The sequence below is a fragment of the Kogia breviceps genome, chromosome 12, assembly GCF_026419965.1.
Source record: "Kogia breviceps isolate mKogBre1 chromosome 12, mKogBre1 haplotype 1, whole genome shotgun sequence".
Lineage (NCBI taxonomy): Eukaryota > Metazoa > Chordata > Mammalia > Artiodactyla > Physeteridae > Kogia > Kogia breviceps.
The window spans coordinates 19,079,267-19,100,882 of record NC_081321.1 but is presented as its reverse complement, the minus strand read 5'-3'; the positions used below and the strand labels follow the sequence as shown (position 1 = coordinate 19,100,882).

General features: G+C 44.4%; 1 protein-coding gene across 7 annotated transcripts in view; it reads left to right on the top strand.

Moving 5' to 3' along the window:
- Positions 1 to 21,616, top strand: part of BCAT1 (branched chain amino acid transaminase 1) — a 112,562-nt gene that overhangs the window by 26,921 nt on the left and 64,025 nt on the right. Inside the window, exons 1-4 of one of the 7 annotated variants that reach the window (XM_067008897.1) lie at positions 13,234 to 13,339; positions 13,505 to 13,564; positions 14,167 to 14,358; positions 14,433 to 14,504. In XM_067008897.1, the coding sequence (XP_066864998.1) occupies positions 14,356 to 14,358; positions 14,433 to 14,504 (75 nt within the window). In that variant the 5' untranslated portion in view covers positions 13,234 to 13,339; positions 13,505 to 13,564; positions 14,167 to 14,355. The other 6 variants (XM_067008895.1, XM_067008894.1, XM_059080126.2 and 3 more) reach the window with 6 other exon arrangements.

The following is a 21,616-nucleotide window of genomic DNA, read 5'->3' as shown; positions in this document are numbered from 1 at the left end:
CACAATTGAGTTTACTTGGGTATCTGTTTTCTACTCTTTCTCCTTCTCTCCCTATATGTGTGTGTGTGTAAAACAAATCAGCTTATCTGTCCATTTTTTTTTAATTGTCACACTAAGTTTAGTTAACATCCATTATATCCTTCTTTAATTGAAACAAAAACATGGTGGAATGTATTCAATCAGCTTATTCAGAAAATATTTTTTGAGGTTCACACAGTTGCCTGGCTGTGTACTAAGCACTGGAAATCCAAAAGAGGATGAAGTCACTGCCCGGACAGTTAAAGACCGCAAAGAAGTGTCATAACTGCTCTAGTAAATGTAAGGTTAAACTAGCATCTCCAACCTGCAGAATTCACACCCCTGGGGATACAGGAAGACTTTTCAAAACAGTACGCAGGACAAACAAGTGTTAGGAAGCCAATCATCTCCCGGGCTTTTTTTTTTTTTTTTTTTTGCGGTACGCGGGCCTCTCACCGCTGTGGCCTCTCGCGTCGCGGAGCACAGGTTCCGGAAGCACAGGCTCCGGACGCACAGGCGCAGCGGCCATAGCTCACGGGCCCAGCCTCTCAGCGGCATGTGGGATCCTCCCGGACCGGGGCATGAACCCGTGTCCCCTGCATCGGCAGGCAGACTCTCAACCACTGCGCCACCAGGGGAGCCCATCTCCTAGCTTCTTAACCTTTATTTAACTCCTTCCCAAGCTCTGCCGGCAGGAAAACATCCGTGGAGCAAGCATCTTGCCAGCTCTCTTTTCCCATCTCCCTTTTCTCAGCAGCCTTCTCCCATGCTACCGGAGAAAAGCTTTGCTTTCATTCACTCCAAATTGCCCAGCAAACCACCAGGGCACAAAGACGTGGACAGTTCAGATGATGTGTCAATAAAACCTTTTAAAATTAAGTCCTCATAAACCCACTGTTGGGCTTCACTGCTTTGTCTTATTGCTGTTTCTCGTCCGGGGTGGAGAATGGCGTTAGGAACAGGAAGTTTTGTCGCGTGTTGTGATCCTCTGAATTTGGACTATGTTTAAGACGGAGGCAGCAGGAACAGTGACAACTTTTGCTGAAAAGCCTTGCCTCTTCCATCCCCTGACTCTGATTGATGAATCGTCCCGCCTGGCGAAGGCAGCCGTTATTCATCCGGGTGACAGACACACGGCGCTGTTCCTGCTGTGCCTTATCTCTCCACATTAAAATGAGAGTATTTGAGGTTTATAGAAAGCATGCTGGAAATGACAGATATACAAGGCGTGCCCTTGGCCTTTTCACCTCGAGAAAGCTTGAGGGCCTCTCATCCCCTTTGTTTGCGTTTCTCTTGGGATGATCTCAAAGAGCAGGTGGTGATAAGTGCCCTGTTTACAGTTCTGATGGGGAATGGCACATTTTACAGCCAAAGGGACGTATCTGAGAGAAGTTAGTTAGTATTGAACATATATTACACTCACAGGAAAGGCATTTTCATTAACTTTTTCCAAAAGTTCCCTGTATTCCAAAATACCTAATTTTCCTTTGCTGTATGTCTTTGGCTCAGGTCAATCATCAACCACTCCTCATTTTTCCTACTTATCATGTACTTATTAAAATTAGTTCATCTTAATGGGAGTATGTTGTGGATTCTACTGTAAATAGTATACTTAACAAACATGAATAAAACTTAACACGTCTACCTTGGTCGTGGCCCAAGGCCTTTTCTTTCTGCTGTTAATTTCCTCAAAGTAGATTAACTTGTACTCTTAAAAGCGGAGCAGCTGCTTTCAGTGGAAAACAAAATGTTCTCTGAAGCAATCCAGGATCTAATACTCTGGATTTTAAAAAACAAGCCTCATTTAGTTAGGACTAATTTCTCCCTCTCAGAAGTTGATATGTGGTTCTATTTCTGTAAAATGCAATATTATAAGCGTAATTGTTTCCAAACATGAAATGAAATTGCTTATCTTTCTACCTAGAATCTTCAGGTGTCTGTTTCTCTGTCTTTCTGTCACTCCTTTTTAGGGTACGTCAAGATGACCCTAGCGTAGAGACTTGCCATGCTAAGGATTCCTTCTGTGTATGAAGGAAAATGAGAAGTGCCAATGAGGGCGAGAGGAAGGGCAGGAAGGGAGAGAAAGCAAGAGCTTCAGAATTTGCAGAATCCACCGGGCTGAGGAGTCTGCACTTTGTCTGTGAGCCCAGTGGTTTCAACGTGGGTGTGTGCCCCCAGGATGTGCAACAGAGACCACTGGGGTGTCAGAAGCATTGATTATATTTGTTTTTTCTTTTTTTTTTTTTTTTTTTTTTTTTTTTTGTGGTACGCGGGCCTCTCACTGTTGTGGCCTCTCCCATTGCGGGGCACAGGCTCCGGACGCGCAGGCTCAGCGGCCATGGCTCACGGGCCCAGCCGCTCCGCGGCATGTGGGATCTTCCCGGACCGGGGCACGAACCCATATCCCCTGCATCGGCAGGCGGATTCTCAACCACTGCGCCACCAGGGAAGCCCTGTTTTTTCTAACATGTAGGAAAAAATGAAATTGTACATATATTTAACTCACATGGGTTGACATGGGCACCGCACCGTCTAACTCAGTCCATCAGAGGGTCACACTATCACTGACTTTGAGCACTGAGTGTCCCGAGGCAGTGCAGGGGAAGGGTCTCCTGTGCAGCCTTGGGCATTCATCCTCTTTCAGCAGAGGGGGTTGTGACCGTGACAATTTATATGAGCCTGGTTAAGGGGCTTTGTAGATTACGTCAGCCAGTGTTAATTGATAATCCTTGAAAAGGGGACAACTAGCTTTAACAGATTGCTGCAAACCGAATAAAACAAGCACAAACAAAATTCAAAGCATATATCATCAAAGAGTCTACAAATAATAAATTCTGGAGAGAGTGTGGAGAAAAGGGAACCCTCTTGCACTGTTGGTGGGAATGTAAATTGGTACAGCCACTATGGAGAACAGTATGGAGCTTCCTTAAAAAACTGAGAATAGAGTTACCATGTGATCCAGCAATCTCACTCCTGGGCATATCCAGAAGAGATGAAAAATCTAATTTGAAAAGATACATGCACCCCAATGTTCATAGCAGCACTATTTACAATAGCTAAGACACAGAAACAACCCAAGTGCCTATCAACAAAACATGTGGAGATATACAAACACACACACACACACACACACACACACACACCGTGGAATATTACTCGGCCATAAAAAAGAATGAAATATTTCCATTTGCATCAACACGGATGGACCTAGAGATTAGTAACTCAGACAAAGACAAATATTATATGATGTCTCTTGTATATGGAATCTAAAAAATAACACAAATCAACTTATTTACAAAACAGAAAAAGACTCACAGACATAGAAATCAAACTTACGGTTACCAAAGGGGAAAAGGGAAAGGGAGTGATAAATTAGGAGTATGGGATTAACAGATACACACCACTACATATAAAATAGATAAACAATAAGGATTTACTGTATAGCACAGGAACTATATTCAATATCTTGTAATAACCTATAATGGAAAAGAATCTGAAGCTTTATACCTGAAACTAAACAATATTTTAAATCAACTATAGTTAAACTTAAAAAAATAAAGTATTAGTGATATAAAAATAAGGAAATAACAAAAACAAAACAGCTAATATTTTTCCAATCCTATTTATTTGTTTATTTATGGCTGCATTGGGTCTTCGTTGCTGCATGCAGGCTTTCTCTAGCTGCTGCGAGTGGGGGCTACTCTTCCTTGTGGTGCACGGGTTTCTCTTTTGTTGCAGAGGACGGGCTCTAGGCACATGGGCTTCAGTAGTTGTGGCTCGTGGGCTCTAGAGCGCGGGCTTAGTAGCTGTGGCTCGTGGGCTCTAGAGAGCAGACTCAGTAGTTGTGGCGCATGGGCTTAGCTGCTCCGCGGCATGTGCGATCTTCCCAGACCAGGGCTCGAACCTGTGTCCGCTGCGTTGGCAGGCAGATTCTTAACTACTGCGCCACCAAAGAAGTCCCTATTTTTCCAATTCTTATTACAGCTTCTCCATTATCCATATCCCAAGATAGAAATACCAATGATTTAATCAGAATGATTACTTAGCCCTTCTGTATATTTGGCCTGTAGCCAAGGATGGTAGACGAAAACCACCATAATTAGGAAGATATTTTAAAATGCTAATTATTTCATGTTTATCTCATCTTTTATTATTCCTATTTTTGTGTATGACTTCCGTATTAGGTTATTTTCATAAACGACTATATATGTTAGGCTTGCATGCTGTTTTGGTTAATATTGCTATATAATCAACTAACCCAAAACTCTGTGGCTTAAAACAATGTTTTACTGTCTCTCATGGTCTAGAGATTATCTGGGCTCAGCAGAGTAGGTTTTTTCTTTTTTTTAACTTTTTATTTTATATTGGAGTATAGTTGATTAATAATGTTGTGTGGGACTTCCCTGGCGGTCCAGTGGTTAAGATTCCACGCTTCCAATGCAGGGGGCATGGGTTAGATCCCTGGTCAGGGAACTAAGATCCCACATTCCGCATGGCGTGGCCAAAAAACAAACAAACAAGAAAACAATGTTGTGATAGTTTCAGGTATACAGCAAAGTGATTCAGTTATACATATACATGTATCTATTCTTTTTCAAATTCTTTTCCCATTTTGGTTGCTACATGATAGTGAGCAGAGTTCCCTGTGCTGTACAGCAGGTCCTTCCTTGCTGGTTAGCCATCTTAAATATGTACATGTCAATCCCAAACTCCCTAACTATCCCCCCCGCCACCCTTCCCCTCTAGTAACTGTAAGTTCATTCTCTTAGTATGTGAGTCTTAGCAGAGTACGTTTAACCTAGGGTTTCTCATGTGATTTCAGTCATCTGAACACTCAACAGGGCTGGATGCTCAAGATGACAGCTCACATGGCTGGCAGCTGATGCTGAATGTTGGCTGGGAGCTCATCGGGGATTGCTGACTAGTGAGCCTGTACATGGCCTCTCCCTCATTTGCACTTCTTACAGCATGGCGGCTGGGTTCCAAGTGAGGGAGTCCCAAGCACCTTCCAAGAGGAAGGATGCAGAAGCTGCCAGGCCATTTAAAGTGTACGCCTAGGATTGGAGCAGCGTCGATTTTACATTTCTGCTCTATTCTATTGGTCAAAACAGTCACAGGGCCCACCCAGATTCAAAAGGGTAGGGGAAAACTCCACCTCATGATGGAGTTGCACAGAAGAGCAGATGCGATGGAGAAAATGTTTGTGGCCAATCTTTGGAAAATACAATCTGCCACGCTTGCTACAATTTTTAGTGATGGGTTTACAGTTGTAAAATTTGGAGCCACTGAAACAAGTCAGAATTGTAGGTAAGATCACAATCTTGAGGGCACATCGATTTAACTAACAGCTGTTTGATCTAGGGAAATTTAAGTCATGTCTCTGAGTCTCTGAAAATCAAGAAAGTAGAAGTTATGGGGTGTGTGTCGGGGAGGGGCTCTTTTGAGTATTAGGTGAGAAAATGTGTACCCAAAGTGTTACGGAACCAAACCTGGGTCCACTGGCCCGTGCGTTGTAAAGCCAATCTACTGACACCAGGTTGTGGTGAACGAAAGTGCAGCGTTTATGATAGAGCACCAAGCAAGGAGTCCAGGGAAGCTAGTGCTCAAAACCCCTGAACTCCGCGATGGGTTTTTCAGCAAAGCATTTTTAAAGACCACATGAGGGAGGGGCCGCGCTGGGTGCACAATTCTCTAACTGGTTGATGTTGAGGTAACAGGGTGGTGTCACAGGGGTTCACATTATCAACCCTTAGGCACCAATAGGTCTGGGGGCTACATACTCATGATCTTCAAGTAGTTTTCTTCCACTCGGTCGTGGTTTCTAGCATCTGTAAAACAGCTCAGGAAATGTGCATCAGATACTGTTATCTACGTACTTCGGATAGGAGCTAAAGCAGAATATATGGGGGAGGGGTCTGTCCTGGGAAGGCCCCATAGGGTCCTGCTTGGCTACAAAAGTGCTCAGGACATCATAACAGGCTGGGCCAGTAGCAGGTACCATTATGGTTTTGAACTGGGGAGTGAATCGTTTAGAAAAAGCTTTTCAGAGCAAGCACTCTGAGGAGAGCATGGAGGAGGTAGGAGGGAGGGGAGGAGACGGGAGATCAAGAAAGCAGTGGGTTGGGCTTCCCAGGTGGCACAGTGGTTGAGAGTCCGCCTGCCGATGCAGGGGGACGCGGGTTCGTGCCCCGGTCCGGGAAGATCCCACGTGCCGCGGAGAGACCGGGCCCGTGAGCCGTGGCCGCTGAGCCTGCGCGTCCGGAGCCTGCGCTCCGCAACGGGAGAGGCTACAACAGCGAGAGGCCCGCGTACCAAAAAAAAAAAAAAAAAAAAAAAAAGTGGAAAACAGGACACTAAAGATGGTGTGATCATTAAATTTAAAGTTAGTTAACTGTTAAGGGTTGAAATGTATCCCTTCAAAAAGATATACCGATGCAGGGGACGCGGGTTCCTGCCCCGGTCCGGGAGGATCCCACGTGCCGCGGAGCGGCTGGGCCCGTGAGCAGTGGCCGCTGCGCCTGCGCGTCCGGAGCCTGTGCTCCGCGGCGGGAGAGGCCACAGCAGTGAGAGGCCTGCGTACCGCAAAAAAAAAAAAAAAAAAAAAAAAAAGATATATTGAAGTCCTAAAAGCCCAGTAACCTGTGGATGTGATCTTACTTGGAGGTAGGGTCTTTGCAGATGTGATCAAGTTTAAATGAGGTCAAATTGAATTAGGATGGGTCCTTAATTCAATATGACTGGTGTCCTTGTGAGATGAGAACTAGAGACACAGGAAAGGAGACACCTGTGATCTCCCATCAGAGGGTGAAGGCTAGAGCTGCAAGCCAAGGAACAACTAAGGTTACCAGAAGCTGGAAGAGACAAGGAAGGACTCTCCCCTACAGGTACCAAAGGAGGCACATGGCCCTGCCCACCCCTCTTAAGACAGTAAGTTTCTGTGGTTTTAAGTCACCCAGTTAATGGTACTTTGTTACAACAGCCTGAGGAAACTGACACAGTAACTACAGTTGACCCGTAACACGGGGGTTAGGGGCAGGGACCTTCCAGGCAGTTGAAAATCTGCACATAACTTAGAGTTGGCCCTCTTATCCGAAGTTCTCATCCGAGGATTCAACCAACAGGGGATCAGGTAGTACTATGGTATTTACTATTGAAAAAAATCAGCATATAAGTGGACCCATGCAGTTCAAACCTGTGTTGTTTGAGGGGTTAGTTGTATATACACACTACAAAGAACTGCTAATTTTACTTGGGTAAAGGAGGCATGGCATAAAAAAGGCCAACTCAGAATTCTTTTGTCAAGATTTCTTTATGGTCATAGAAAGAAATTATTATTGACATGGAAGGGTCAAGTCAACCTTTCTAACGATGGGGTGTTCTCAGGGCAGGAAGGAGCTGTTTCTCATCCATCTGTGTCCTCCCAATGCCAAGCAGAAGGCATGCAAATAATAGGTGTGCAGTTTGCTTTATGAGCCAAACTGAGCCTCTTTTTTTTTTTAACAAACTTTACGTTAAAAACAAGAAACACTTGAAGTGCTAGATGTAGATTTTTAAGATTTCTCCTCATATGATATAGTTCCGATTATTAATATACCTAATCTAAGGGTTACACATAAGTGAAAAGCCATCATGATTTTTAATTTAAAAAAAAAAGAAAAATAATAACAGCTGACATTTATTGAGCAATTATGAGATGCTAACTAAGACCGCTGAGTCCCTTATACAATATCTTCATGTTGAATGTCATCACTGCCTTGTCACTTACTCTAATTTAAAATGTGAGACTCAAAAGAGGTTAGTCATTTGCCAAAGATCATAGAGCTGATAAGTGACAGAGCCAGGACACCAACTCTCAGCTATGGCCAAACTTATAACAATGCCCCCAATCTGCACTAAGACCAGAGCCACATATGGCTATTTAAATGTAAATGCAAATGAATGAAAATTAAGCAAAATTAAAAATGTAGTTCCTTAAGCACACTAACCACATTTCAACCGCTCAATAGCCACTTGGCTTGGCGCAGAGACAGAACATTCTCATCATTGCAGGAAGTTCTGCTTGAAAGCATTGATCGAATCCCTTAACAGTCATAATAGGTTGAAAGCCCATATGATGGGTAGTTAAGGGAAGAGATGGAAGAGTGGAAGGATGAGAACAGAGGAAAAGGAAGGAGAAAGATTTAGAGAGAGCAGTTCATGGAGAAAGGAGCCTAGATCTACCGGTAGAGTGGCCCCTGAGGACATTTTTAGTCTGTTATATTTGTAAACTTTGGCAGTTAAAATTCCAAAATATGTTAAATACATACTTTAAAAAAATTAGAGTTGCAATTCAACAGATGGTTAAGTCTCAGTTGTGTGCCGGGCATTGGGTGAGGGGGGATTCCTAGGTGCACAAAGTGGACACAATTTCCCATCATCAAAATTAGAGCAACATTAATCCAATAATTAGAATAAAGTGTGACAGTTATTTTGTAGTGGAAAGAATTCTATAGAAATAAATAGCAGAGGGACCAATGTAGCCTAGACAGGGCTTAGAAATGTCTCCCCAAGGAAATGCTGTGAAATAATCTGAGAAAGGAAGGATGAGAGAGGCAGTGGGCAGTAGCAAGGGGGTGTTGCAGGCAGACGGCCAGCTGTGAGAAGGCCTGATGTCAAAAAGAAGGACTGAACTAAGTTACACGGGTGGCTGGAGAGAAGAAGAATAGCAAAAGGGGAGCCAGAGAGCCGGGGACAGGTGGGGGAGCTTGCTAAAATAATCTGTGATAAGGAGGACGTAAAGCCTGAAGATTTTTCAGCCAACAAGGGATATGTTCAGATTTGCATTTTGAGACAATTTCTCTGGTTGACACGCTAAGAATGGGTTAATGGGAAGCAAGGCTGTAGGCAGAGGTTACTTGGAAGCTATTTTGTACTAGGATGGCGGTAAAATGGCTGGAGAAATGGTGATTGTCATGATATTTGGAGCTAGAATGTAGACGGTGGTGATCACTTGATTGTGTCTGAAGGATGACACTTATATTTCTAGCTGTGGAAACTTCATAGAGTAGGGGTCAGTAACCTACAAGACAAATCCACTCTGTACTATTTTTGTAAATACAATTTTATGGGAACACAGACATGCCTGCTCTTTTATGTATTGTCTATGGCTGCTTTTGTGATACAGTGACAGATTTGAGTAGTTGCAGCAGAGACCACATGACCCTTGAAGCCTGGAATATCTACTATCTGGCCCTTTAAGAAAATGTTTGCAAACTGGGATAAATGATCATTACCTACTAGGGATTAAGATTTACCAGGGAAGGCTTTAAGTAATTTACATCTGTTACATATGTTATGATAATCTATCTCAATTGGCAAACCTGAAGTGTTTGCTATTGTCCCATTTTACAGATGAGAAAACCAAGGCAGAGATATGACATTCTCATTCACACCCATAGCTTCAGTGATCACGCCAGTGACTTATCAAATGTTTACTTCTAACCCAGACCTCTCATTTGAGCTTCAGACAGGCTCAATATCTCTAGCAGGCTTGTATCTCTAACAGCCAGTCTCAGAGGCATCTCAAAACTCAATTGGCCCCAAACCAGACTCCTGTTCACCCCCTCAAACTACATCACCTGGGCTTCCCTGGTGGTGCAGTGGTTAAGAATCGGCCTGCCAATGCAGGAGACACGGGTTCAAGTCCTGGTCCAGGAAGGTCCCACATGCCACGGAGCAACTAAGCCCGTGCACCACAACTACTGAGTCTGCTCTCTAGAGCCCGTGAGCCACAACTACTGAAGCCCATGCGCCTAGAGCCCATCCTCTGCAACAAAGAGAAGCCCCCACAATGAGAAGCCTACTCACCACAACGAAGAGCAGCCCCCCGCTCACCACAACCAGAGAAAAGCCCACATGCAGCAACAAAGACCCAACGCAGCCAAAAAAAAAAACCAAACAAAACCACCTCATCTTTCAGTGTTCCATTTTTCTTGGTGAATATTTTAACCAGAGGAGCAAGACAGAATCCAGGGAGCCCTCCTAGGCCCCTCGCCCTCCCTTGTTTCTTCTCATATCCAATGTATCTAAAAATTGCTGAAATCTGACTGCTTCTCTCCATCTGCATCACCTACCACCTGCCAAGTCCAGTTTAATAGGATCATCTCACATGTGGGTTCTGTTAATAGCTTCCTTATAACCCACTCCACCCAGGCCCTCCTCTAATCTCCAAACCGCAGCCAGAGGGCACTTCAAGCCTGTCAACTCCCACCCCCATTCCCTACCAGATCCTAATCTTTTTTTGTGTGTGTGGTATGCGGGCCTCTCACTGCTGTGGCCTCTCCCATTGCGGAGCACAGGCTCCGGACGCGCAGGCTCAGCGGCCACGGCTCACGGGCCCAGCGGCATGTGGGATCTTCCCGGACCGGGGCACGAACCCGTGTCCCCTGCATGGCAGGAGGACTCTCAACCACTGCGCCACCAGGGAAGCCCCAGATCCTAATCTTTTGAACGTTTTTCTCCTGAGGATTCCTTGGGCCCTTTCATTGTGGTTTTACATTGTTTTATTGTTTTTTGAGTTATTGTTCAGCTAACTGATAGAAATGCAAAATAATTCTTGTCAGTAGACATGCAAATCAATTCTGAAGGTCAGGGTTCAACCAACATATCTCCTCCACTTGGAAGAAGCCAATTTCATGTCCATTAGCAACTTCCTTTAACAATTCACTAACCCAGTAATGTGTCTGTTCTTTGAACCAGTTTTAACCTGTACCTGGTAACTTCATTAAATGAGTTAGATAAACTCTACAAGTTCATTTTCTATCTATATGACAGTCATACCGTGTCCCCTGCATCGGCAGGCGGATTCTCAACCACTGCGCCACCAGGGAAGCCCTAGTTAACACTTTTGAGTAACATTTTTCTATTTGGCTGGAGGCAATGCATGGTAATAGGATGGAGGTGTGCTCACATTGCATCTCCAGCACTTAGCCCACTGCCTGCACAAATGTTACATAATTAATGAATATTTTTGACTGTGAGCATATTACTGCTCAGGAGAGAGGCGGGCTGAAAAAATATGTATTAAGAAGTCATCAGCATCTAGATGCAGCCATGAAAATGCACATGAAGGAAAACCATTGGGTTGAGCAAAATGAAGGCTACTGGGAAGGCTACTGTGGGTGGAATAATTGGACAGAAGTCAAATTATAGTCACTTGAAAGGGAAGGAAATAGAAGCAGTTAATACAGATGGCACTTTCTCAGAGTTTGGCTCTCGAGGGGAGGAAAGGTCAGGGTGGCCCTGTAGTAAATCTTTAATAACATCATTCTTGTATTACACATGCTTTCTTGACTGAAAAGGGAGGATTTACAAGTCACATTTAAAATGGCAAGAAAATTGGAGTTGTATTTAAAACAATAATAGACTTTGAATGAATAGTACAGTGTAGACATTTATTTTTTTAATTTTTATTTATTTATTCATTATTTATTTATTTTGGGGGGGCTGTTTTGGGTATTCGTTGCTGCGTGCAGGCTTTTCTCTAGTTGCGGCGAGCGGGGGCTACTCCTTGCGGTGCACGGGCTTCTCACTGCGGTGGCTTCTCTTGTTGTGAAGCACGGGCTCTAGGCGCGCGTGCTTCAGTAGTTGCGGCTTGCAGGCTCTAGAGAGCAGGCTCAGTAGTTGTGGCGCACGGGCTTAGTTGCGCTGTGGCATGTGGGATCTTCCCGGTTCAGGGCTCAAACCCATGTCCGATTTTTTTTTTTTTTTTTGCGGTACGCGGGCCTCTCACTGTTGTGGCCTCTCCCGTTGCAGAGCACAGGCTCCGGACGCACAGGCTCAGTGGCCGTGGCTCACGGGCCCAGCCGCTCCGCAGCATGTGGGATCTTCCCGGACCGGGCCACGAACCCGTGTCCCCTGCATTGGCAGGCGGACTCTCAACCCCTGCGCCACTAGGGAAGCCCCCATGTCCGATGCTTAACTACCGCACCACCAGGAACGTCCCAGTGTAGACATTTAAACCAACATTTTGAACGCAAATAAGTTGTCTGTAGCTCTTCAACTAAGGGTTTCTTATTTTTAGGCTTGGGGCAGGAGTCAAAAACGGGCAGCCCTAGAGTATACTTAATCTGTATACCTTCTTGTTCAATTCAATGTTACATTTCTTCAAAAAGAAGGACTCTGGTTTTCAGTGACATGTGACCTGTCAGGGCTCCACCCCAGCATAAGAGGCTTTTCTATGCCTAGTATGAAGGGGAGAGAGGAAGGGACAAGTGAATAATGCAGTTTTCTGAGCAATAAGATTAGAGCTGTATTGTCTTTAGGGCTGTATGAAATCAATTCTAAAAGCAGACTGGATTTAACCCAAAATAAACTGCTCTCTCCCCTTCCTAAGATCAAATCAGCACAAGTCACCACTTCCTATTAATTTAAAAGCCCAGAAAGGCTCATAATTTAGGTTGACATTGCTTCAGGAGCACACAGCAGACAAGAGCCATTACAGGCTTCCTTTTCCCTCTTTCTAAATGTTGCCATCACAGGCCTACCTCAAAAAATTGTCAAAGCTGCTTGGTTGGGAACTCGTGGTCTACTTTGCCTGAAAGCGATGAATGGGTTGGGTGGGTAGGTGGGGGTCTAAGTGGCATCAAGGTCTTTGGGCAGAAACATCTCTTAGGGGATGTGAACCTAGTAGCCCCGTAACACACCAAGTTACAAATCCGACTTGGGTAGGTGGCGGAAAGACATCTAAAACCCGGATTCACGTTCTTCTCCTTCAGTTTGCGCGTGGAGGTTGGTGGCAGACAAGAACCCAGGCACCACTGCCAGTCCCGGCTGCAAACTCTCAGGGCAGGAAGGGGGAGGGAAGCAGAAACTGCCTCTTGTGGGCTGGTCGAAGGAAAATCTGCCCTAATGTAAATTAATTTCCCCGAGGTTGCCTTGCCCTGGGCGGAGGGGCGTTTCCAGGCCCACCCAGGCGTTGTTTGGTAAATAAGGATGCTTGCTGAGTGCCTGCAACCGGAAAGGCGCTCCTGCACTCTCGTGCCCTGGGGGCTGGGACTACGGCTGGGGGTTTCCCGACCGGAGGACCACAGTGCCCAGGCAGTTGAAGGTTTCTCCCCCAGGGATGCTGGAGGCGCTGCGCTGTTCCCTGCGCCTGGTCCCGGCCTGCGGCTCCGGGTGTTGGCGGCCGGCTCCGCGCGGTCCGTGCGCCGGAGCTTGGCCGCGCCGCCCGCCCTCGCGTCCAGCCGGGCGCTACGTGCCGCCGCAGCTCTCCGCAGCCGCGCGCTCCCGGAGCCGCCCCATGGCCAGCCCGCCCCACGCCGCCGCAGCCCTCGCCCGCCAGGTACGCCGACCCCGGGCGTTCGCGGGCGTAGGGGTGGGGCGGGTTGGACCCCGGGTCCCGGAAGCCCACGGGCCCGGCCGGGCGCGCTGCTGCCGTTTCCCGCACCGTCCTGTTTCGCCTTGCACCGCCGTGCTGTCTCCATCCGGGCGTCTCCTCTTTCCCCAGCCCTGCCCGAAATCTCGAGTCCCAGCCTGCGAATTCCTCGGAGAAGCCCCCGCCAGACAGGTCTAAAGTCCTGCCGGGGACCCGCTCCGGAGCGCGGCGCGGACAGCCTCGGGGAGCGTGAGGGTCGCCATGGAAGCCGCTTTGGTGGAGGAGGGGTTGGTGGGGGGAAGCGGAATTTCTGGGCCGCCAGAACTGACAGCCGCATCCTGCGTGCCTTCGCCACCCCAAAATATTTTGACCGCAGCCTTCTGCCTCCTTGGATTCCCTTTCTTCCTCTTTCCCCTAGTGATGTACCAGATTAGGCTTTTTTTTTTTTTTTTTAAGGTCTTCCCCGTTTCCAGTTCGACCTGTTTCCATTGTGTCCTTAAGTATGTTTAAAATTTACCCCCTAATTCCATGCGGTTTTGTCTTTCACGTGTGGGGTTTAGTGTCCTTGCGCCTGCATCGGAGGACCCTGCCCGTAGAGCAAATGGTTCACTCTGGTCCCCAACCTTTTTCTAGGCTTGCTATTGTGCGCCCGTGATCGACAAGACCACGAGGCTGAGCGCGCCCGGGAGGTTTTTTCTATAAATGGCTTAAAGCCCTAGTCTAGACTATTTTCTCGGATAAAAGGGGGAGACAATTACCTTCTTGTTCTTTGCTGGTGAACCCTGGCTCTGTAGGGCGAACCTGGAATTTAACCAGTCTGCCCGAAGCCGGCGGTGGAGGACAAAAACAGCCGCGACCTCCGGCAGGGCAGAAAGAGAAGGGCAGCCCTCGCAGGACGCTCTCCTTTGGGGCTCGTGCCTGGGTGTTTGATCCTCCTTTTCCTGTTTGCTTGGGGACCGGACCGGAGCGGAGCAAAGGGTGTGATGGTGAGTGATATTAATTACCCCAGACCCCAGTCACCCACCTAGTTTTACTTAATGGATTTAATTCTTCTTTTAAGGACTGCAATAATGGGTGCTCCGCGGAATGTACCGGAGAAGGAGGATCAAAAGAGGTGGTGGAGACGTTTAAGGTAAGTTATTTGCCAGAGGCTCAGAGAAACAGCAATTCAGTTGAATACCGCCATTTCTTGTTGAGATTGGGGCAATTTTCACTGTACGGGTTTATACAGTAATTTAGATAAGCTGCCATGCATTTTAAATTCCACTCTTCCAGGGAAAAAGTGGAGAGCAGCGCAGTACAGATGTGTCTAAAATTACCTGGCAGTTAATTGCTTGTTTTATTTCATGAATTATAAAAGTTTTCTTGGAAAGTAATCAGTTCATGAATTTCACCTAGAGGTTTATATGATTATATAATACTTTTAACTCTTCACCCTATTTGTGGAAAAAGTTAAACTCATGTATTTCGTCTTTAAGCAGTAGCTAACATTTTACAGTAAAAGGGAAAAAATGGTTGTATTTCCTTCTTTTCTCTCCGAATTATGGAATTTATATATTAAATAATCTCATACATCACAGAGGAATAGTGAGGAGCAAAAGAGAAAGAATCTTGTAAAGTACTTTAAAAATCATAAAATTCTAAATGTAAGGTGTATTATCATTTTCTCTATAATTCATTATCTCCACCTACTCCCGACCCCCCAGACCATGGAGATTTTTGCTTTTTTTTTTGCTTCCTCCTGCTCCTCTGCTGCCTGTTTCAGTCACTGTCAATTGTCATCCATAGCACAGCGTGTCCTAATGATCTCACATCCTGGCAGGGTTCAGAGAGGGAGTGAAACTTGACTTATCAATTTCACACATACCCTGCTCTTACTATGTGCCAGGGACTGTGCTAGGCATTGGAAATCCAAAGATAAATTTAATATAAGATCTCTGCTCTCAGGACTTTTTAAAAGCCAAAATATAATAGGATACAGTAATAAGTTTGTGAATTTGTTCCTTGTCCTTTAATGTCCTCTGTAACCCAACAGTCAATCTTCTCTGCTAGTCTATGAAGACTAAGCTCCTAATACATTTGAGGGACTTAGATGTTGAGATGTGGGGCCTTGAAAGAATGAGATAAAAAGGAATTCTACTTCATAATCTCTGAGGGTCATCTTATATAGTAAATTCCTCAAAGTAAATTCCTCAAAGGTTATAGATAAAATAAAAATTTCCCCAAAGGTCTTTATACATAGAAGAATGGTTTACAAAGTGAAGAGTTAATTCATCATGTAAGTAATCTCTTTGTTAATTAATTTAGATTTCAGTTAAGGAGGGGTGTATTGATAGTCTATACTCATGTATTTGCATATCGAAATGTGAGTGGTAATGGTGGTTGTATTCACAGTGCAAATGTGATGAGGTAAACGAAAAATGAAATTGATAATTTGGGGGAGAAAAATGGTGGCTTTTACAGGATCGTGTTGGCTTTGGACGTATTCTATCTCCCTTTTGATCAACTCCATTTATAACTTAAATTGCCTTTTGGGTCTCTCATGGGTAGTTTTCACATTGCATCTCTTCCCCCATTTTGATAGTCATTTTAACGTGAGGAAACCGTTTTCCAAGAGTACAGTAACAAGATGCCTTATTACTGGGAAATCCTACAGAATTTTTCTGTGGACTCCAGGGTTGTCTTTGTTTCAAGGAAGTCAGCTGTCTGTTTCTTCCCACCCGCCCTGCTTCCACAGAATATGCAGCTCCAAAAGCCCTAATTTACTCCTATTCGTACCTCCTTATTAGATTTTTAGAAAGTGTCTGTAAATGATAATGAACGTAGCACCCATGGCTTTCCAAATAGAGCAAGACAAACGCACTTGTTTTAGAACAAAGTTATGCAACATCTGATACAGTTGTCATGCAGAGATAGCCTTTGAAAGTTTAAGTGCCAATTCAGAGAAGTACTGATGCCATGTTGGATGTTTCCTGAATACCGGCTAATACAGCCCTCAGGTGCTCTCAATCCAGTTGCAGTAGCCTGCTGTGGCTTCCCCATCTCAGACCAAATGGTTCCCCAACCACACATTTTGAGTCAAGAAATTGTTGTTTTTAGTATGCCCTGTTTTTGTCAATATTTCTTGCCCTTTCACAATCCAGTCTTTGCGGCCTTCCAAAGTCTTCCACAAGTATATGGTATCCTGACTTTGAAGTCATCAGAGACCATTGGAGCATCGGAAAGAGACAGATTAATTATTCAGGATAAAATATCATTTTACAAGTTCTGTTATTTTTATCCATCTTTAGAAAGGAAATATAGAAAAAGAAAATGGTTTTTAAAGAACACTGATGAAAATTGTTTGTGAAATGTTTCTTTTACACCAATACTCTTTCCCCTTGGAACTGCACTTCATATCTACTAAAGCCAGTCACACACCTTCAATGCATATTTGTTTACTTTTGAATTTCATTCAACCGTATCACCTAATTGTTTAGATTTAGTATTTTTAGGTCATTTCTCAGGTTAAAAGCTGTTATTTTTAGTTTCCAGAATTGCAGGAATTTTTGTCAAATGAAGGAAAACTGGAGTTCTTTTTTTTTCATTTTTTTAATATGTTTTTTAAAATTTATTTGTTTATTTAGGCTGCGGTGGGTCTTCATTGCTGCCCGTGGGCGTTCTCTAGTTGCGACGAGCGGGGGCTACTCTTCGTTGCAGTGCGCGGGCTTCTCATTGCGGTGGCTTCTCTTTTTGTGGAGCATGGGCTCTAGGCACGTGGGCTTCCGTAGTTGTGTATCGCGGGCCCTAGAGCGCAGTCTCAGTAGTTGTGGCTCACGGGCTTAGTTGCTCCATGGCATGTGGGATCTTCCCGGACCAGGGCCGAACCCATGTCCCCTGCATTGACAGGCGGATTCTTAACCACTGCGCCACCAGGGAAGTCCCGAAAATTGGAGTTCTTAATGAAATTCTGAAGCCACCTAATAGTGCGTTACTTTGAAAAGCTCCATGTAGGGGCAATCCTCACGTACAAATCAGAAAATTAGATGGTCGCAATTCACATCCTTAAGAAATTACATGTCTTACAAGAGGATGTCATAGTTTACTGAAATGGAACTAATACCTAGTAATATAATCACTTATATTCGATTTCTAGGAACTTAACTAGTATTAACAAGTTATTATTACAATAGCACTAGGTTGAGCATAAAAACATAAAAAAGTCTTTGCCATTAACTAACCTGATCTCAGGGCAAGAGGGTCCTACCCACTATGGGTGGTCTTAGAGGTATTTTAAAGAGAGGATTCAGAAAAGTAAAAAATACGTACTAGGCCTTGATCATTCTTCAAGTTGGCTGTCTAAGGGTTTGGAATAACAACAACAACAAAAGTCTTTTATGAATTATAGTAGTACAAGTTTTTGTTTTCAGTTTTGTTTTTATACAGTCTGTTATGTTGAGATATCGAAAACCGTGAAGATAGATCCAGGTTTAGTGAAGTTTGGAACAGAATTAATCGGACATATTTGCTATGATACTCTGCTAAATGAGAGTTAGGCCAAAATGATAAAGAGAAATGACTCCCATTCCCAATTGTTTAAATCAATCTGAAGGATTTTTACATAGGAAACCAAGCATTTTGGAGAGTGAGCTGTCTATCTGGAGGGTTTGCATGAGCAGTAGGTAAGGCAAGTGTTAGGCAGTTGGAAAGCAGACTGCTGGGCTGGGTGAGCGTACTAGTTTCCACATTTACTGCTGGAGGGAGAAAGGAGGGAGTTTGGATAAACTGGAGGCACCTCATGTTCTGCTTTACAAGTGGAAGAAATAATGGAGAAAAAGAGGTGAGGGTGGGAAGACAACTGTAGCCAAGTTTTAGTCCTTCTATCTCTTCCCATGTTAGACAAGAATACATAAGTGTTCGGGCAGTAGGCTAATGTGTACCGCAAATACAGCCCCAGACACGTTCCTTGTTAACAGAACCCTGGTTTTGTTTGCAGTTCTCCAACCAGCCCTGGATGACAAACCTGCCTTCCCAGCCTCCCTTGTAGCTAGAGAGATCACTACGACACGTTTCTAACCAATAAGGCATAGGGAATTTCTGGGAAATTTTTGCTTTTGCGATCAAAGGGAACAGATTTGTCTGTATTGTCCTTTTCCTCCCCTTTCTTTGGACTTTGATTAGATCATTAACACTGAAGCTACAGCTGTAGCTGTAGGGCTACAGCTGTAGCTTCAGCTACAGGTAGCTCCTCTGGGTGAAAAGTAGCTTCAGGCTTCTTTTGACCCAGAGGAGACGGCCAAGAAAATCACAGAGCCTTGACATTAAGGGGTACTGGCAGGCCTGGCTCCTCCAGACTTGTTATGAGAAAACCAGCTCCTGTTGGGTTTTTATTTACTTGCAGCTGAATGCATTGATTGGTAAATGATAAAAGGTTTATGCATAACATTAGTGAGAGGTAGAATTGTAAAAGGAAGTTAGTGCCTTGCTTGGGATCCTTGATTTTGGGGTTAAAATATTTGGACTTGAGTCTGTAGCCATTTAACTGTTCATGGACTTTTGAAGGTAATGATTAAACATGTGATACTTGAAAGTACAGGTGTCTTAATTCAGTGATCGATATGGGAAGCAGGGTTGGGAGAATGTTGTGAGAATGATGAGCTCAAAGGTAATGAACATGCAAAGAAAATAGAGGAAAAATACACGATGAATGTGCTAGCAGAGGTCATCTCTGGGAAGTGGATATGTAGTTGCCAGGTAAAAGATGGAGATTTTTACTTTTCATTTTTCTTCTTTCCGTAGAATTTTTTGAATAAATTAAGGATTAAGAAGTCAAGAAGTAGAAAGTAATATGAATATCAGAAATAGGGACCCGATTTTGAAGGAAATATTATGTGTTCCATTTTAGACATATTCAGTTTGAGATTACCAAGTTCATATGATTGCAAGAGAGTCAGTGGCTTTTGGTAACTATTTACAAATCTGTGAGATTTGAATCTCTGTCACTGGCTCTCAGCCTTTCTTGTGCATTGGCGTCTCCTGGAGAGCTTGAAACCAAAACTGATGTGGAGCCCCACTCCTCAGTTTCTTTTGCACTGATCTTAGGTAGGGCGTGGGCATTGATATTTTTCTTAAAAAAAAAAAAAAAAAATCCTCCCAGGTAAATCAACTCAGCAGCCAATGTTGGGAACCATTGCTGTTCAAGTTGATGAAATCTTCAGGGGAGACCGTGTGGTGTGGTTCTCAGCCCTGACTGCACAGTTGGAATCCACCTGGGTAAAGTTAAACAAACAAGCACCCACCCTGCTCCATCCTTCTGGGATTCTGGAATGGGGTCCAGTTTAATGTTTTTTAAAAACCTCCACGGTTGAATCCAATGTTTGGCCAGGGTCGAGAACACAGATGCCAAGGGGGGAAGTGTAGAGGCTCAAGGAAAAAGCTCAACATTACCCAGATTCTCTTATTTTTCCACCATTTAAACTCTCCTCCTTCCTCCAACTTTGCATTTCCATACTTAACAAAAACAGCAAGAAATTAAAGCATGGTAGGCTAGCTCTAGTATTATCCTTCAAATTACCTGGAATGGAGAGAGAAACTGGGTCTACCTTAACTGCCAGCAGTGTCTATGGTACAGGTCCCAGGGAAAGAAAGAAGATGGCGTACAATCTTGGTTACACAGAGCCAGAGCTCATGGAGAATTGGAATGTCGGTCGGTGTACAATGGAGTAACTGGTTCTCTCAGCCCCTCCTTTTCCTGCGTCCCCACCATACCGGCTCTTTGCTGTTTCCTGTACATGCCAAGTGTGTTCCCACCTCAGGGCCTTTGCACTTTCTCCCTCTGCCTGGGAGACTTTGCCCCTAGATATCTATGTGACCTACCCTCTTCATTCAAGTTTCTGCTCAAATGTCACCTCATCAGGGAGGCCTTCCCTAACCCTTCTATCTAAAATAATCCTTCTCTTTCCCACTCTGTCCTTTCAAGCTGCTTTCATTTTCTTCATAGCACTAATCACCTCCTGACATCTATTTATCCATTTATTTCTTTATCCTGTTTTTCCCCCTCGCCAAGAGAAGAGGACTCCCCTGAGTTTCTTTGTGCCAATACAGGTACATAGAAGCTCAAAAACTGTTAGGTTAAAAAAAAAAAATTGTTGGGTTAATATGTTACTGAATTGATCAACCGGACCTGTGCTGGGGTCCTAGTCTGGGTCAAGACCCCCATTTCCCCCAGGGAGGTTCTTTTTCCCATCAGATTGTGCAGCCAATAACAAAACCAATGCTGAGACTGGAACAGCAAAAGCTTTATTCAGCGGTTAAAGAATGGAGAAGTGGGAACCTAGTTCATCAATCAACTTCTCAACCCAAGTTGGGCGGGTTGTATAGGAGGGTCAAGGTAAAAGGGAGGGAATTGGAAAGAGTGGGAGGAATATTCATGAGTTATCTGAGGACAGGGGTGTGATTTGAACCCAGAACTGATGCAGCTCTCCTTTTCAGTCCTTGTGTGTGCTTTTCCGGTGGTTGTCATGGCAACCGTCAACTGTCATGGTGCTGGTGAGGGTGGCATTTAGCTAACATGTTACAATGAGCGTATAATGAGGCCCAAGGTCTAGTGGAAGTCGTCTTCCTCCATCTTGGGCCTACTTGGTTCTAACCAGTTCTTGTTTTTTCCTTTCAGCTTTGTCCTGAAACTTAGAATTGGTTTCTGTTCAAGGGAGGGGAAGGGGTATGATTCTGGGGTGATAACCTTGGTAACAGAATGAATGAATAACACTTGTTCACAGAGGTACCACCTGTCTTTGGCTGGCAGCAGGTGTGCCTGAGAAGGAAGGCTGAGCCCTTGCATCTTGGTATCTGCTGTGCTTGTTTAGTGCAGTACCTGAGCCACTGTGCTGGTGCAGTGTTCACTGAGTGAATAAAAAGGCAAAATACTAAGAATAATAAAGCAGGTGACGAAGGAAGAAGAGTGAGGGAAGGAAAAAACAAACAGAATCACCCTACAGTTTGATATGAGGCAAATCCATAGTCTTGTTTTTAAAATATTCTGTGCAGATTGTTGTGGGAATAAAGTTGTATATATTCCATTGCCTATTGGTTTCATGGCAGATAGGGTTCATGGAAAGCCTAGAAATCCTGAAAGGTAGATGGACCCTGTGTGGTTTGCTTCTTGTTGACTAGCTAATGATAGAATGGTTTGTTTGTTTTTTTCACATCTTTATTGGAGTATAAATGCTTTACAATCTTGTGTTAGTTTCTGCTGTACAACAAAGT